At 45.7% G+C, this 16,681-nt stretch overlaps 1 protein-coding gene and 1 pseudogene across 1 annotated transcript; one reads left to right on the plus strand and one right to left on the minus strand.

The window, feature by feature from the left end:
- Positions 1-1,289: 1,289 nt before the first annotated feature.
- Positions 1,290-3,534, minus strand: LOC133886135 (probable E3 ubiquitin-protein ligase ARI5). Its single transcript, XM_062325866.1, has one exon. The coding sequence runs from the start codon at positions 3,437-3,439 to the stop codon at positions 1,694-1,696; it is 1,746 nt and encodes a 581-aa protein (XP_062181850.1). The 5' UTR covers positions 3,440-3,534; the 3' UTR covers positions 1,290-1,693.
- A 738-nt stretch (positions 3,535-4,272) lies between these two features.
- LOC133886518 (uncharacterized) lies at positions 4,273-9,959 on the plus strand (annotated as a pseudogene).
- Positions 9,960-16,681: the final 6,722 nt, after the last annotated feature.

Genomic DNA, 16,681 nt, shown 5'->3' on the forward strand with positions numbered 1-16,681 from the left:
AGTTAAAATATGCTGAACAATATAGTTACAATATTACCAATTGCAACATGATCGCAATTAGTTACAATCAGACAGTCTGGACAGGTAATTAAGTTACAATCTCGCTATGAATATAGTTGCAACCGCTTTATGAATATAGTTGAAACATGTAGTTGCAATCACTCTATGCTTATAGTTGTAACCCTCTATGTACATAGTTGCAATTGGTTGCATTTGTTGCTCACGAAGTGTGAACACGCTCGGTCATCCAATAGGCCTACGGGGTAGGTGGGGCTGGCATGCGCGTCAGAGCCCGGTTGGCTGCTCGGTCAGACGCGCATGTGGCCTGTGCCCATTCTGCAGGTACACGCGTAGACCTAGGAGTGTGTGTATATATATATATATATGTATGTATGTATAAAGCATATTTGGTACTCTCGGGAGTATGTACTCCCATGAGGGCGACCTCAAGTGCGTCGGGGAGGGCTCAGCTGCGGCGGCCGACGCTTTGCGGAGCTCGGCGAGGTAGCAATGGCGGCTCAAGCGAGATTGGGGCGGCGGGGTTGAGGGAGAACGGAAGAGCGGTGAGGGCTGGGGCGGCTTTATAGGCGCGAGAGGCTGGGGCAGTTGCGAGGTCGTGGGGTGCAAGGTCGTGGGCGTGCGCCGGCGGTTTCGGTCGACAGTTACGAGCGACGCGGCAGGAGGAGGGGGATGACATGCGGGCCCAGGCTGTCTGTGAGATGAAGAGAGGGAGGGAGTGGCGGGCTGGGCTTGGCCACGCGCGCAGGGGATGGGCCGGCCCGGCGGGAAAAAAAGGGTGTCACATGCAAATATCCGATTAAATGGTATATATGCTACAGTGAAGCATCCGAAGCGATCATAGAGACCAGGCAAGAGCACCTCGGACGCTCAACGATGCTAGGGGTGAATATGAAAACTTTTAAAATTTACAGGTGTTAGACTGTAACAAAAGTTCATGTAGATGGGTATATGAAAACCACCCAGGGATATAGGTGGGTTTTTACAATTTTCCCTAATATATATGCAAGATTTTGTCCATGTCAAAAACGAAAAGTATAAACGAGTGGGAGGGACTATTGCTCAGTCACTTGAATTTTCGGGGCTGTTCAATTGATCCGATCCTACGGTCCACGTGTTTTCTTCTTCCTTGGGCTGGCTCAGAGTCTCCCAATCCCTATGTCCATTAATTGCGTAGCTCCTCACCTTCTCACTCCCTTGCCTCGCCCTCCTCCACCATCTCCAGCGACATCCCCTCCACCAGATGTGTGGCTGCCGCAACGCTAACCCGGCGGCGTCCAGCCGTCAATTTCGCTCCCCTGGCCCTGACCCTGCCAACTGCCTACTGCCCGAACATCCCTCTGATGGGGACCGGAAACGAGAAAGAAATTTTGAAAATTGATTCAATCGGCTACAAGGTAGAAAAGCTGTTAAAATTGACACATTTCCATAACATTACTGATGAAGTATGCTAACAAGCGGCAGCATGGCAAAGTCATCATCATTCAATAGTATACTAACATAGTGTACTGATGAAGTTCAACCTTATACAACCAGACTTGTGATCATTCGCTGTAACCAAAAGCTGATTTCCCCAAATGAAGATGGCCCAAATTCCAGTGGTATTCTAACTAACTTGCATAGTCATAGTCTTGAAGCGGGACTCTGATGAAGGAACCATCCATCCATCCTTTAGCTAGTTCAATGACTTGAACTCAGGCAGATCGATCTCGAACGCTTTCACAAGGTTCCCCAAGAAGGTTCGCGTCGCCGCGGTGAGGTCAATCACCTTTTTCTTGTAGTACCTCAACAGCTCGGAGACGACGGCGGCCTTGCCCTGGGCACAGAAGATCTCCTTCCTCTCCAGCTCGGCGCAGCCGTGCAGGCGCTCCAGCCACGAGTTTGCCTGGTCCTGCAGGTCCTCGAACAGGGCGCGCTTGGCCGCGTCGCGCTCCGGGTCCAGGTAGTACCCGTACGCGTACGCCCACTGCAGTACCCGCCGGCCGTCGGCGATCTGCCGGTACGCCTTGGTCAGGAAGTCGAAGTTACCCACCGGAAGGTCCACCGTGGCAGCCATCTTCTCGAGCTCGGAGCTCTCCAGCTCGGCCAAGTCCTTGAACACCTTCCGCCGTGACGTTTGGTTGGCCGACCAGCGCTCGTAGTGGTACAGGTACCTGTCGAGCGACGCCTTGGCCTGCCGCCGCCGCTCCTCCTCCAAGGTGAGGGCGAGCTTCTTGCCGAGCTCGTCCTGCTGAATCCGGAAGCCGTCGCAGCCGGTGTGGTGATTCCACGGATCGAGGCAGAGCCAGCAGAACTGGTGGCCGCATGGGAAGCTGCACGTCATGCGCATGCACCCCTGGTTCTTCTCGATCGGCCGCCGGCACTTGGGGCAGCGCTTCGTGTTGGCCAGCACCCAGCTCGCTGTTGCCGAGTCGGAGTTGTTCTTGGCCAGCCACGCGCGCACCGTGTCGCACGACACCGGCCGGTGCGACTCCTCACCGCAGCTCCAGCAGAAGCAGTGCTTGCACTCGCAGAGCACATCCGTCGCGTCGTCCTCGCTGGCGCAGCCGAGAAACTCCGCGGCGAGGCTGCAATCGGGGCCGGGGCACCACTTGAACCTGCCGCCGCTCTCCTCCACGTAGGACCGAAGCGTGAACTGCGCGTACAGGGTCTTGTCGGCGTCCTCGGCCGCCTCGTCGATGAGCTCCCGGACGACGGCCGCCGAGCAGGACAGGTCCGGGCACCGCAGGGCCAGGCACCGCGCGCCGTCGCCAACCGCTGCGTGGATGTACCCGCGCCAGCAATCGTCACAGTAGTAGTGCGCGCACCCTGCCGATCGCATACCGCCGGCGGAGAAACGGCCGAAACATATGGCGCAGTCGAGCTGCCGGGGATTCACCGCCATGGGCACGGGGACACCGTATGCCCGCAGGCCGACGGCCTCGCGGACGCGCCGGTCGTCGGAGAACCACTCCTCCAGGACCCGCACGACCCTCCACTTGAAGTGCCGCAGCAGGACGGCCGCGAAGCCCGACGGGATCGACAGGACCTCGGCGACCTTGGCCGTGTCCCCTTCTTGCCGTTCGCGGACGTCGTCTTCGGTCAGAACGATGTACCTTTTCCCGGCGGGCGCGGGCTCCGAAGTGGCCACGGCCTTCGGTGCCTCATCATACCCTCCTTCATCATCGTCGGTGTCGTCGTACAAACCGTCGCCGGTGTAGTAGCCGTCGTTGTCTGCTTCCTCAGCATGCCCTCCATAAGCGTCGCTGCCGCGGTCTATGGAATTTCCGCTCTCGCTGTCGTGACCCGTAGAGCCAGCGGCAACTTGGCATCTCTTGTTGCGGCCGCTCTCTATGTCGTCGTCGCACGTGCAGTCGCCGGCTCCTCGGCGTCTCTTGCTGCGGCCGCTCTCGCCGTCGCCGTAGCCGTCGCCTGTTGCCATGGCGCGCTGCTAATAGCCCAGGGCGGCCGATTCTTGGTGAGGGTTTAGACTAAACTTAGGTCTCTATCCACGTACGGTGGTGCCAATCAGTTCTCAAATCTCCGGCACCCTTATTAATCAGATTCCCTTCGTAACAAAATCTTTTTAAGATTGTTAATTTTGTTTTAGGAAACATCAGCTTTCTAACCAACTTTTACTTGGCTCTAACTAGTGTAACCAATATTTTTGACTCATGATTGTATGGGTCAATATAAAGCTTAGGGAGAAATTTTGGTTAGTGCTAGTGCCATGTGTTAAGTAATTTGGTTTCATCAGAATGATATAATATTTAACATGCAAACGTTGAATCTTATATGCAAGTGATCTTCAGTGTAACGTACCGGATCCTTTCTTTGGCTTTGTTTCAAAAGTCAGAAAGAATATAAAGTATAAGAGCTGTATGTAATTTATTGGAGATCATAACAATGAAGATCTTCGTCAAAAATAGATGGAAGTTTAGTAATCTTATTTGTGCTTAATAATTTTTCATCTATATATGATGGCAACTTTAGGTCTTTTGTTGAACCAATTATGGTTGCATATCTGGTTGAACCGTGTAATAAATATCGGCCACATACATCTACGCATATAGAGACTATAATATTCTTATTATCTTGATAAAATATAACTCCCTTTACCAAAAAAACCAACTTTTACTTTTTTGAACACGGACCTGATATATAGTGGCATCTGCGTTGTGTTTCTTTTTTTCTGAACTTTTCAAACGAATTTGCCACCTGGTTTAAAAACTGTAGAGGATGAGAACATCCAAAGGAAAGCAATGAGGAGGAACGATGGTCGGATGGTGCGATCCTGCCTGGCAACAGATGTGCGATCTCCACATGCTTGCCCTCACTAGATCACTGCACGGTGCAAGCGCTTTATTCTTGACAGACACATCTCTAGAACCTTGGATGGTTATAAACATTAGAGAACAATCCATTTTTATTCTGGAGGAATTTTGTTGTAAAAGGACAGCATATTTAATTGATGCTCCACAATAGAGATTCTCAGTACTTCCCGCTTGTTGGGATTGCATACGCCGTTGCCTTCTCTAGTTTAATGATGCAACCATGTTACGCCTCTTCACAATGCTGATTAGTAGTCTTAATTTCAGTGGACCTCTTTGCTAGGTATACTTCATGCTTTATCTCCAGTAACAATATAATTTGTTTCAGAGAATGGACTACACGTCGCCCTCCCAAAAATTCTGCTTCCTTGGATCCATTTCTTAAACCGCCGTGGAGCGCAGTTTGGCCGTCCATGAGCCTCTTGCAGGGATACTATGGCCTCACACCACCTCCAAAGGGGAACCTGACTAATGAAGGCACCGAAATGGCGACGTACACTAAAGGTAAATACATCACCGTTTGATTGGGTTATGGTCCCTGATTCAGTGATCCACTGAATTCTGAATTTGAACTTTGAACCACCTCCAGGTCATCATAGGAAAGCTACAAGCTTATCGAGTGGCTTTTCTTTTGTAAATGGAGATGTGTCACACCCGATTTTTTAAAAGAATAACAAAGTGTATTCCACATATATATCAAGATCAGTTTCATCATACATACGGTGATATTATCAGTGATATACAGTTCTATATCGAACAAAAATAACTTTATTGAAATAAATACCAGAGTTTATAAGACAGTAACGGAAGAACACAAGAAGATTCCTAATGATCTTCGGAGCATACTACAGGCAATCGACTGGGGGCAACACAACCTAGAACGCTCCGTCTTCATATAGCCTTCAGCTTCCTTGATCTTGATGATGTCTTCTCTAACTGAGCAATATTTATTATTGAAAATAGCAAGTATGAGTACATATCGTACTCCGCAAGTGTAGAAAAATATGACATGGGAGCTTAAGTCAAGAAAAAAGTTAGACACTGGTTTACAGCACTAAGCAACCTTAACCTATAACTCCCAGAATCAGACATCATATTTACTAAGTATGAAGACACAACTTAAATAATAAGAACAGCTCATCGAATTCCATCCAACTACCAAACTTACTAGATATTCCATATCCGGCTACCATAACGGCTACCCGACCATTTATACCAGAACCCTGAACCCAACTAATCAAGAAGAAGTCCAAACCGCTCTTGACCGTGAGCACGGCTGTTCGATCAGTTTTATACTCTGCAAAGTTTGCCCATCTTTCCCCACGGGTTGTGATTTCATCACCCGCATTACCAGGTGGTAGTCTCCATATTGCTGTGCCGGCCAAGCACTTACACACTTCCGAGGTGTGTGTCAGGATATCACTACAAGGTCTTTACAAAGCTCCGACCAACCTGCAAGCATCCATTGAGATTTCACCACTAACAGACGATTATATCGTTGCAGAAGCCCCATCTTGTGCCACTCAATCGTCTAATGGTGCTCGCAGAACCGGATGGGTGGCTAATTAATTGGCCAAGCCGTACCCATATAGGCCCCGTGGATGTTTGCGGTCTAACTTGGTTACATGCTCCAAGAACCGGTCCTTAGGATCCCACACATGAATAACCACAAACCTGCTGTGCAGCACCACCTCAAACCAACCATCCAGTTATGATCCATATACCATGTTAATACAAGATTACCATACTCAATTCTTGTTGCATAAATATTAGTAAAGATTAACATTTACCCTAACCATGACAGCAACTAGCATATCTACCCAATCATGGGATTTCAAATTAGACAAGCATTTAAGAAGGATAAATAATTAATATAAAAGTCCTAAAATAGGTGCAAGATGTTCAAGGACACTTGCCTGGCTGCTGCTCAGTGATATTCGTAAACTAGGCTCTGGCATATCTCAAAGTCTTGACTTTGCAGATCATCGATTTCCGAACTGTTGCTCTTGGAGATCCTCGTATTGCTTTGGAATGTAGTCGTCTACACGCAGGAACAACCGACAAAAGAGAAAACATAAATAACTAAGAACAATACATCAAACAGAGGCATCACATCATAAAAAAACTCTGTGATTGGATGGGATATGAGATTTAGGTGAATTCATAGAGTGTTGCTTGGATTTGAATGAAATTCGCTGAACCAAATTTGAATAGATGATTCTATTTGAATAATAAGGGCTGGAATATAATTAAATATAGAAGGCAGGGGCTAACATGTAAATATCCTAATCAAAAAGTAAAGATAGAAATAAAGGATATCTGGAGTGGTTATTTAGGATATTCACCAAGAGAGCGAGATCAGAGAGTAGAGTAGGGGAGTTTGGCATGGAGGAGTCGGCCGACGGTGGGCTCTTGGTGTCGCCGGTGAGGGAAAAGGCCCGGGGTTGTCAGAGATGGTTCAGACGGGGTCGCATCGCAGCCATGAACTCATGAAGGGCTCAGTTTGATCTGAGATATAGAAGAACACGCACACCGGCGAGCTGAAGGCGGCAAAGTGCACGATTAGATGACGATAGCAATGGCGATCACTGATGTTGACATTGGGCAACAATGGTGTTTCAACAAATCAAGGAGAGGACGGGCGTAGAATGCGAGAACACAAGCTCGGTTTTATGGTTGGTCTCGTTAGAGAAGTTCCGAGGTAGCGGCAAAAGAGAGACGAATGATCCTAGGTTCGGAGGTGACTGCGCACAGACACAGCGAAGAAGGCATGCACGTTCTCAGAGATTGGCTGTGATATTCAAGAAATGGTTTGAATAGAAATATTCATATTTTCTGGAGCACAATTCTGCAGTGATTGTTTGGATAGAGCTTCACCTAAGAAGGAGATCGATCGGTTGGAACTTTGGTGAGATTGTGCGACGACGTTGGAAGTTAGGATTGCGTTCCTGGTGGCGTCACTGCAGATGCGAGGGAACCTTCATGTGGCCTTATAGAAGATGTGATGGGACACACCGTGACGCAGTCGGTGCATCCAAACGGCTCCTAGATTGACGGTGAACGTGAATGCATTTTGGGTGCACACGTAGAACACTCATAGACATGGGGGCAACGGCGTAGCGACCATAAAATCGTTGGCGTCAGTGCTCTTCTGGTTGAACTACTTTTAGGGATTGTTGAGGATAACCAGGGGCACGTCTCTGTCAAAGGGATCGATGATTGGAGCTCCAGTTCACTGGGGAACGCGACTAACATTCTATCTGCGCAGAACGTGTACGGGACTGGGAAGCAGGGATTGCGACGTCGAGAACGGGGGCTCTGTTGCAGCTTTGGCTAAACTGATTTTGGGAGGATGTAGAGGACTAGTAGGGGCACGTCTCGGCGAAAGGACTCGTGGATTGGAGTGCTAGTTCACCAGAGAATGTGATCTGAACCTGTGCTGCACGCGCAGAACTTCAGACTGGGCAGCGGGCACGACGATCGTGATCCCGGTGGCGTCAGGGCTCTAATGGACAAACAGTTTTGGTGAGGGCGTGTGGGACATCCAGGGGCACATGTTGGTCAAATGGCATGGCGATTCAACCTCTGATCGCCTGGGGAACGCAGATGCCATTCGACAGTCGTGCGGCTATCTGTGACGGCGACGGCCGTGGTCATGTAGCGAGGGCTTTGGCAGGCTAGGGGTTCGATTAAGGCTCACAAATAGCATCCATATAGGGGAAAAGAGGAGGGGAAGGGGTTGGTTTGGTCCTCACCTTACTGCGACGATCGGTGACAAAGAATTCGCAGAGACGACGATGGCACCGGCGGCAGCATGGCAGCGAATGGCGGCGGCGGTGACGAAGATCCTGACGGCTTCTTTGTTCCTCTGGCCATACAATTTTGGGACATGGTGAGGAACGACCTGGGTCACATCTCGACAAAAGATGAAGTCATTTGTATGGATGACACCGGGAATGCGGATGCCAACCGGCGACGACATGGCTGTCCGCGACGGTGAATGGTGCCTGGCAGGTTGGGGGCAGTGTCTAGGGTTTGGTGGACGTGGGAAAAGGGCAGGGGAGGGTGTGCTGGTCCCTTTTTATGGGGTTAGGGACGTCGGGCTGGTGAGCCAAGGTGGGATCCAAGCCGGTCATGGCCTAGGCCCAAGTTGTGATATGATTGCGCAACGCTAATTTGCAGGCCTGTGTTTCGAGGATGATATTTCCATCGCCTGGACTTCAAATTGGACGTTTCTGTACTCTAAATTATATTACTCAAAAAGATCTACAACTTTGGTATTCATTGGAATTTCTCAAAACACCATCTTGATTTTCAAAAATGCACCACAAAATAAACTGTTTGAACTCATACTTATTTGCACAGCACTGATTTCAAGGGTCATAACTCCTAGGTCTATTATCCAAAAGAGGACTTTCATAGGTTCAAATCGAAGCTCTCGACGAGACCTGCAACCTTGTTATTGTCAAGATTTGCATTTGAGGCCGTATTGGACTCCGAAACTACATGAGAATATGATGCTGACGATGAGGAGCAACTGGTAGCCGCCTTCAATTGTCATTATGGCCATTTAAGTGGCGGTTTCCACTATGAATCGCTGAGAATTGAAAGAGGGTAAATGGATGTCAATGCATCTTGATTGAGCACTAATTCGAGCTTTGTTGGCTGTCCTTGGCTGTCAAGCGAAAAGACGACATCGTTTGAAAGTGGATGAAACGATCAGGTACGAACACATGCAAGAGAGCTGGTTTGGGCTAGCTTTAGCGTACATGTGCCGTCATGTTAGCAATCCAACGTGATGCAAGGTTGATAACTTGATGCTGGTTTGGAGCCATAGGTTAGAAAGAAAAATATTGAGGAAAAACAGTGTACGTTGAGTTAGATCAAAATGATGCGAGATGAGATTATCGACGGAGAATTTTTTAATAATGTGAGAAAAATGAAACAAAGATTTATCTAACCTTGAAATTTCTTAACCTATTATAATATTTTATAAATACATTTTTCATCACACAAAATAATTTTTTTTAAACTCTAAACAAAATTTTGAAAAATCTTTCAAATTTCAGAAAAAATATTATTATTTTAAAATGCTCACAACCCAAAACATTATTTTATTATTTTAAAATACTCACAACCCAAAATATTATTTTATTGTTTTAAAATGCTCACAACCCACTAGGAATGTTGACGATGCTGAAAAGACAATTAGGCGCCGCCAGAAATCCGATTATGAGTTGACAGCAAGGGAGGACAATGGCAGTGGCCTGTTAGAGAGGGCTGGGCAACGCTTGGCCCTGAGGCCAAAGTCTGGCAGTCCACCAGATATGAACAACAGCCAGCAAGATCTTGTAGCGATAGGAATTCCTTCTTATGGCGATGGAGTGCAGGCTGTCAGGATATCATCAAGCACTCCAGAATTCCGAGATTCAGACAACAACAGCATTGCTTCAGTATGGTTGAGCAGCAAGTGGAGCTTAAAACCTGATGCTTTCACCCTCCCTCTCCCTCTCCCTCTCCCGCATTTTGACGGCATCCCAGAGCCTCTTTTCGACAGCAGCCCAAAGCCTATTTTTCGACAGCATTCCGAAGCCAATTGCTGCTTGGAGAAACAAGGCAGCCAAAGATTAGTAAGGCTCATAGCTTGTTACTTGTTGGTTGTTTTCGGAGATCTTAGTCGAGGTCCAGCAAGGGCCTGCAGCAGTTGGTTTATACCTCCTCAGTCCCCAGCCAAACAAGGGACATTGGACATTGCCACTTCTACCATAAACTTACAGCGATGGTGCTCAACTGATATGATGGATACGGTGATACATTACCTCTACATGCATACTGTACTGAATCTGCTTACAGCGATGGTGCTGAAGTGATACGATGGATACGGTGATACATTACTTCTACATGCATACTGTACTGAATCTTCCGGGCCAAAGCAGCAGCAGTTGTTTTTCTCGTTATAAATTATAGTCGAGTGTTGAGACATATGAGCCTTGGCCCTTGGGGCTTATTTTGAGCCTTTGGGGGGGTATTCTTTTATACACATATAGGAATGAAGGTAAACGACAAGGAGCATGTGTTGTTCCCATGCACTAATAAAGAAATGGCTTTGTTCATTCAGCTGTAGTGTTTTCAACATTATTATTCAAATGGGTAGCCATAAATCTGTGAATGGATCCTAGCCTAGAAACCTTTTTTATTTGAGAACTAATAGAGATCTAGTGCAGTATGAAACTGTGAATAACAAGGACCACTACATCTCAACGCAAATATAATGGTGTAGCCTTTTCCCCTCGTTTTCCACTAATCTGTTCCTCGGATAAGTGTAGGAGGCTCCAATCTCTCAGAAAAAAAGGTACCAAATAGATTATGCCGTCAAGGTTCAACACTAGCTCCAGGCCAAACTGATAAACTACCAGAGTCTATAAGTCAACAACGCCTGTAGCCATCCTGATCTCGGAAGGAATAGAACGCCACCAGATTCCCAGAATCTGCCACAGCCAAGTGCCAACAAACGGCCTAAAATCACGAGTGCCAAGTGCGAACATAGCTACTTTAGACTAACCCCGAGGAATTCCCTTTAGAGGTTAGATTCCTATTGTGAAAAGATTTTTTTTCTTCAGTGTTTCAACAGTTTCTCTTCACAGTTTCTGTTACGATAGGATTTTCAGGTCATTCCCTTTAGGACGAAATTATCTCTCTTTTCTCTTCGTGATTCCCTTCAAAGAGAAGCTATTGAAGATAAGAGAAAATAAAGTGAATAAAAACAGGAAGGAAATCGAGAAGAGAATGAAATGAAGGGAAATGATTGGAGATGGTTTATGTGTAGCAGACACAATCCGGCTCCCAAATCCGAGCAGCGGTAACCGACCAGCTATCACCGGCAGCGAAGAGAACAGCGTTTTGAGCTGTCTTCTTGTTGTGTTGAGTCTACTTGCTGACTACACGGTGTTTTTGAAGTTAGAATTGTAGAAGTTCTGAAAAAATCAGAGGAAGTATCTACCATTAATGTCAAATGTTAGTTGAACAGATAAATATCAGAATTGTAGAAAATCTGAAAAAATCAGAGGAAGTATCTACCAGTAAGTTTGGAACAACCCTGGTTACAACAGATCAGCTGGCACAACATTAGCTCTGGTACGAACTAGAGTAGCCCATCTCATTCTACAGCAGGGATAAAAGGTTCAGCACATGAACTAGTATCTTCCATTAATGTCACATATTAGTTGATCCTGTTCTTACGTTGCCCTTACATCACCTATAAACAAACTAGTCATAACAAAGATAAATATCGTTCGATAGAGTCTTCATAGGCCAACATGGCAAGGCGGCTGTGATCGCCTGCATCTCACTGTAGTATACACCAACCCTTTGGCTTTGGCAACACAGCCCTTGTGAAGGGTATTATTGTCGTACATGCTCCACTACTTCATGGGCCCTTCCTTTGAATAAAGGAAACTCCATGCTCTTCATACTGTGGCGAGACATAGCATGATTTATCAGGTGTCCAAGGCAAGCATGAAAAACTGTATCTAGATATCAAGCTTACTCTGCTTTGAAGAACCACATTTGCTGGTGGTCCTCCTGGTAGCAAAGAGCGATGCGTCGGCGGCGATCAAATGCATCCAAGTGGCGGTGGAGATCAAGTGTGGACGGCAGCTGTGGATCTCCCGCACCAACAACGATGGCAAGTTCACGTCCGTGGACTTTTGCACGCTACTGCACGGACCAAGGCATCCAGCGGCAGTTCACGGCGCCATACTTCCCACAACAGGATGGGGTAGTCGAGCGCCGCAATCAAACAATTGTGACCATTGCATGCATGCTGCTGAAACAAAGGAGGATGCTGGCAAAATTCTGGGGAGAAGCGGGAGTACAACGGTTTTCCTTCTCGCTCCCACGAAGAGCCTTGCTTTGAAAACGCCTTTCGAGGCCTGGCATGGCCGCAAGCTGGCGGTGCACTATCTGTGCACCTTCGGCAGTGTGGTGTATGTGAAAGACGTGTGGCCTCAACTCCATAATCTGGATGACCAGGGCGCCACGATGGTCTTCATCAGGTACAAGGAAGGCACAAAGGCGTATCACTATTACATCCAATTTTAACGGACAAAATCAAATGTGGCTTATGTGTGCTCAAAAGTTTAACAAACAGAAGAACGTCACAGGTGAAATAACAATAACAATACTTTAACTTACAATCGTTCAACTCTTATAGAAAAAGCTTTAACATAACTACTCAAACTACTAAACGACAGCACCGAAACGTCCAAATGACTCCACAGGCACAGACCGGAAGATAGGCTCCTAGAACATCATATCGTCTTCTCAAAAGTCTTCAAAATCTTCCACTGAACATCTTTTGATAATTGGAGATAGCAAGGGTGAGCATTTGTCGTACTCAGCAAGTGTGGGAAAACAATGACATGTAGGCTTATAATAAGAATATGTTGACTTATGGTGTATTTTTGTAAATGCTAGTAATTAAAGACATTTAATTGAAAAACATTTAACAATTATTAAGTGAAGATTTAAATCCCGACAACCAAATGGTTATCACCTTCCAAAGTTAACCACCTTGATCAAACCATGACCAAAACATATCATCTTGTACCACCAAAACCACACTCAAATCCATAATCCAAAACCATCTAGTTATGTGAGGGTCCAAGTCTCTTATGACCATAAGCACGACTGATATATTAGATTTTAACACTCTACAGAGATTGTATAACTTTCCCCATAAATCATGATATTACATGCTGCAACTTGCACAAAACCTATGATGTGCTGCCAGAAAAATCACCACGAGGCATGTCCATCAATTAGAGTCTACCTAGCATATATTCGTCTACTCTAGGTTTTACCGCCAGGGGAGTGAACTCTCCAACCCATAAGCCCCTCTTGCATTGACTGCAACACATACTAGAAGAACACTAATTAATTAGCCAAGCTTTATCTATGTCAGTCTTGTGGTTGTACAATATCTCTTAACTGGTCGCTCCATGAACTGATCCTTAGACAAATTAACTTGGGCAAAGACCATTACTAACAAAAAAAAGTATCACCAGGTGTACGCCACACCCAAACCACAGTCATCAGGCCAACAACATAATCATGATCACCATCATAACCATATCTTTGCTCGAGCCTATGGTTCTATGTTGCTATACCATGAGCAGTTATCATTATCGTTACATATGTCCATTAATCAGGTATATGATACTTTTCCCAACATCCTAATAGTACCAATTCTATCCAGAAAAAGACACATAAACCATATAACACTTAAGCTATAAGGAATGTTTAGGGAAAATCTTGTAAACCCTAACATATGTGACTATCCATCAAGTTGACAGACATTACATGCAGTTTTGTAAACAAAAGTATTTAAAAATATAGGATCAATATGATCAAGGACACTTGTCTTCTCCTTGCTGCTGCTCAATGTACTCAAATTATTGGTCATGAAGTCCCTCGAATAGTCCCAAAACGTTGTCAACTAATTTCGTAATTAACCGACAAAGGAACAACAAACACACTAAGAACAATATATTAAACAGAGGCAAGTCAAATTGAAACTATTCTTGAAAGATAGAGCATCAAATTTGAAAACCAATGGTGCAAGAATCACCAAAAAAGGAGTTAAATAAAAAAAGTTATAAACGTTTTAAGGTTTAAGGGCTTTTCTACAAAATTCATGAATTATTGAATTTATTAGAATTATTTTTATAAAGAAAAACATTATTTATTACATCAGCAGAAAGTAAAATTAATTAATCAAAACGTTTTGCTAACTAGGTAGGATCTGATGATGTGGCTCAGCACAATTGCCGATGTGGCAAGCTGACATGGCATGACATGCGGCATGCGGACATGGCATGTGGGGGTTGGATCTAGCTGAGGTGGTGCTGACGTCACTGCTGGGCCGCTGATTCGGCTCAGTGCTAACAAGGCAAGGAGACTAGATCTAGGCTCTCGAATCTTGATATGACAGCTCGGTTCAAGAACCAGACGCATGGGTATGGTGGACCCAGGGAAAAGGCATGGTCCACGGTCTATGGTGGATCGGGCAGCGGCGGTGACCATGACAAAGCGGCTTGGACTCGGTGATTCGTGCATTGTGGTGACTTAGGGTTTGAGCGCATGAGCGGCAAGGCAACGCTAGGGCATAGGAGGCGGTGGGCTTGGGGATGCGAAAGAGGAGGCGTGCTCAGCCACTGTTTATGGGGCGGGGTTGGCTTGGGGAAGAAGAAGGAAGGCGGCAGCGGAATGGTGTTCGAGCCAGACACGGCGGCGCAAAGCCAAGTCCCGGTTGGGGATGATGACTTTGACAAGTGGGCCCCACCCATCAGCGGGAGCGAAGAGGCGGTAAGGCCTGCGGGCACCATCAAGCGAGGAAGGCGGCAAGCGAGTGCAGGCAGCCTCAGGCTTGGTGACCTGTTGGGCTGGCCCGATTGCAGAGAGAGAGCTGCGGTTAGCTGGGCCAGGCCAGGAGAGATGGAGAGAAGGGACTGGGTTGGGTTGGGCTCGGGTTAGATTAGGTTTGGTTTCAGGTTTTATTTCCTTTCCTTTTTCTATTTTTTTTCTTTTTGTGAAATCAAAACAACACCAAATCAAAGCCAAGTAAAGCCTAAATAAAATCCAATAAAAACTCTAATGCCTATATTCAGAATGGATGCATTTTCAACAAAGTATAACCTAATTCAAGCTAATTTTGTTTGTTAATTAGCTGGTTCCTCACAAACGCCATCTGTTGTGGCTGCTCTGCTGATGAATGGCGTCGTCTGCTCAACCTGGACTATGGCTGTAATAAGTCTTTATTGGGCGCAAAATAGTAAGGATCAACCTTCTTTAATCTCTGGATTCCTATCGGAAATGTCATATAGAAGTGACTGGAGGAAGTAGCATGCTGTCTTCATAGGAGTGCTTCTTGGTCGTCTTCTTGCATTGATAGATGTTGATGCCCCCTTTCTACCACAACCAAAGCATTTCTCGTTTTGATGGACTTTTGGTTCAAGACTTCATCAAGAGTAATCTTTGCTTGTAGGCACTTTTTAAGTCATTCTCCAACTTCGTGACCGATTATGGGAGTCATGTTTGGACGTTTGGCGTCGAAAGGGAGAGGCCTCACCTGTTGCATATACCTGATCATGTTGCCATGGTTCTGAACTCCAGATCGCAATCGAAGCTGCGGAGCGCCAAGACGGCAGGAAGTCGCAAGAGCCACGAGACGTCGATCTTCATGAGATCACGCCAAGATCACAACTTCACGAGCAAAAGGCCAGCTGCCAGCCGATCTGGAAATAGAACCGGCTGCTATTTGGGCAATTGGGCTTCCACAGCTATGACAGAAATATCTTCATCTTGATCTACTTCGGCCTGCTGCTACTTTGGGTCAGGCCCACGATGATTCCACAGCAGCCCAGCTCCACACGTTCACCTCAAGCCGAATTGTCCTCGTCGGCGGCCACCTCTACCACAGACGACCGGAGCGCGAACAGCGCGTACCAGGCCTTGTCCTCGTCGGCGGCGAGCTTATTTATTTTTATATTTTCTAACTTAAAAAATTAAATAAATAGATACGGATGAAAAAATTTACAGAGTAGACGCCTACCGCTTTCTCAAAGGGCTGCAGTCTTTTCAGAATATGGTAAAAATGCTATAGTGACAAGTATAGATCTTACCATACTCTCAGAGATTGGTTAGCCCTTGCAGCCACCTGAGAGTGCGATTAGCCCACGTTTCCCACTATGAACAGTATTTAGCCACTCAATTTTCTCTTCCTATCTCCTCTATTTAAAACCATGGTCTTCTATTACTTTAAAAATTCTAAAACCTTTTGTACATGTTCAATAATCTATGTGCAACTTGTTTTAATTGAATTCACCTAAAAAGCATATGTATAATTTAAATTAAAATTCTCTAAAAAAAGTACTTTTATAACTTCTTAGATATTGTTAGGGCATCAAATAAATTCTCAAAAATCTAAAAAAATCACTAATATTCTTCTTATATGATAAACTAATTTCTAAAATTCTTTTTCAGCCTTAGGTTTGTATATGTTTGAATTCAAATAGAGTTAAAAGAAGATTATCACATAAATTATAAAAGTATATATAAATGAAGTCTTACAAACGAACTTACTTTTCACCGTATAAACTAGGATAACCTTATGAACATCGAAAATATGAGTAATAACAGGAGTAAATATGACTGAAATGATAAGAAGAGCGTATGAGGAAGGTATCAGAGGAGCATACTGTGGCTGAAGCACGCGAAGCTGAGAAGGAAATAAAATAGAAGAGAGCCCATGACACTAAGGTGGCAGGTCTCAATGCCCTAAGAAAGGGCAAATA

Source organism: Phragmites australis, chromosome 12 (assembly GCF_958298935.1).
Source record: "Phragmites australis chromosome 12, lpPhrAust1.1, whole genome shotgun sequence".
NCBI classification, from domain to species: domain Eukaryota; kingdom Viridiplantae; phylum Streptophyta; class Magnoliopsida; order Poales; family Poaceae; genus Phragmites; species Phragmites australis.

What these genes read in the sequence shown, in the direction of transcription:
- LOC133886135 (XM_062325866.1), bottom strand. Translation starts at nt 3,439, where the DNA reads ATGGCAACAGGCGACGGCTACGGCGACGGCGAGAGCGGCCGCAGCAAG.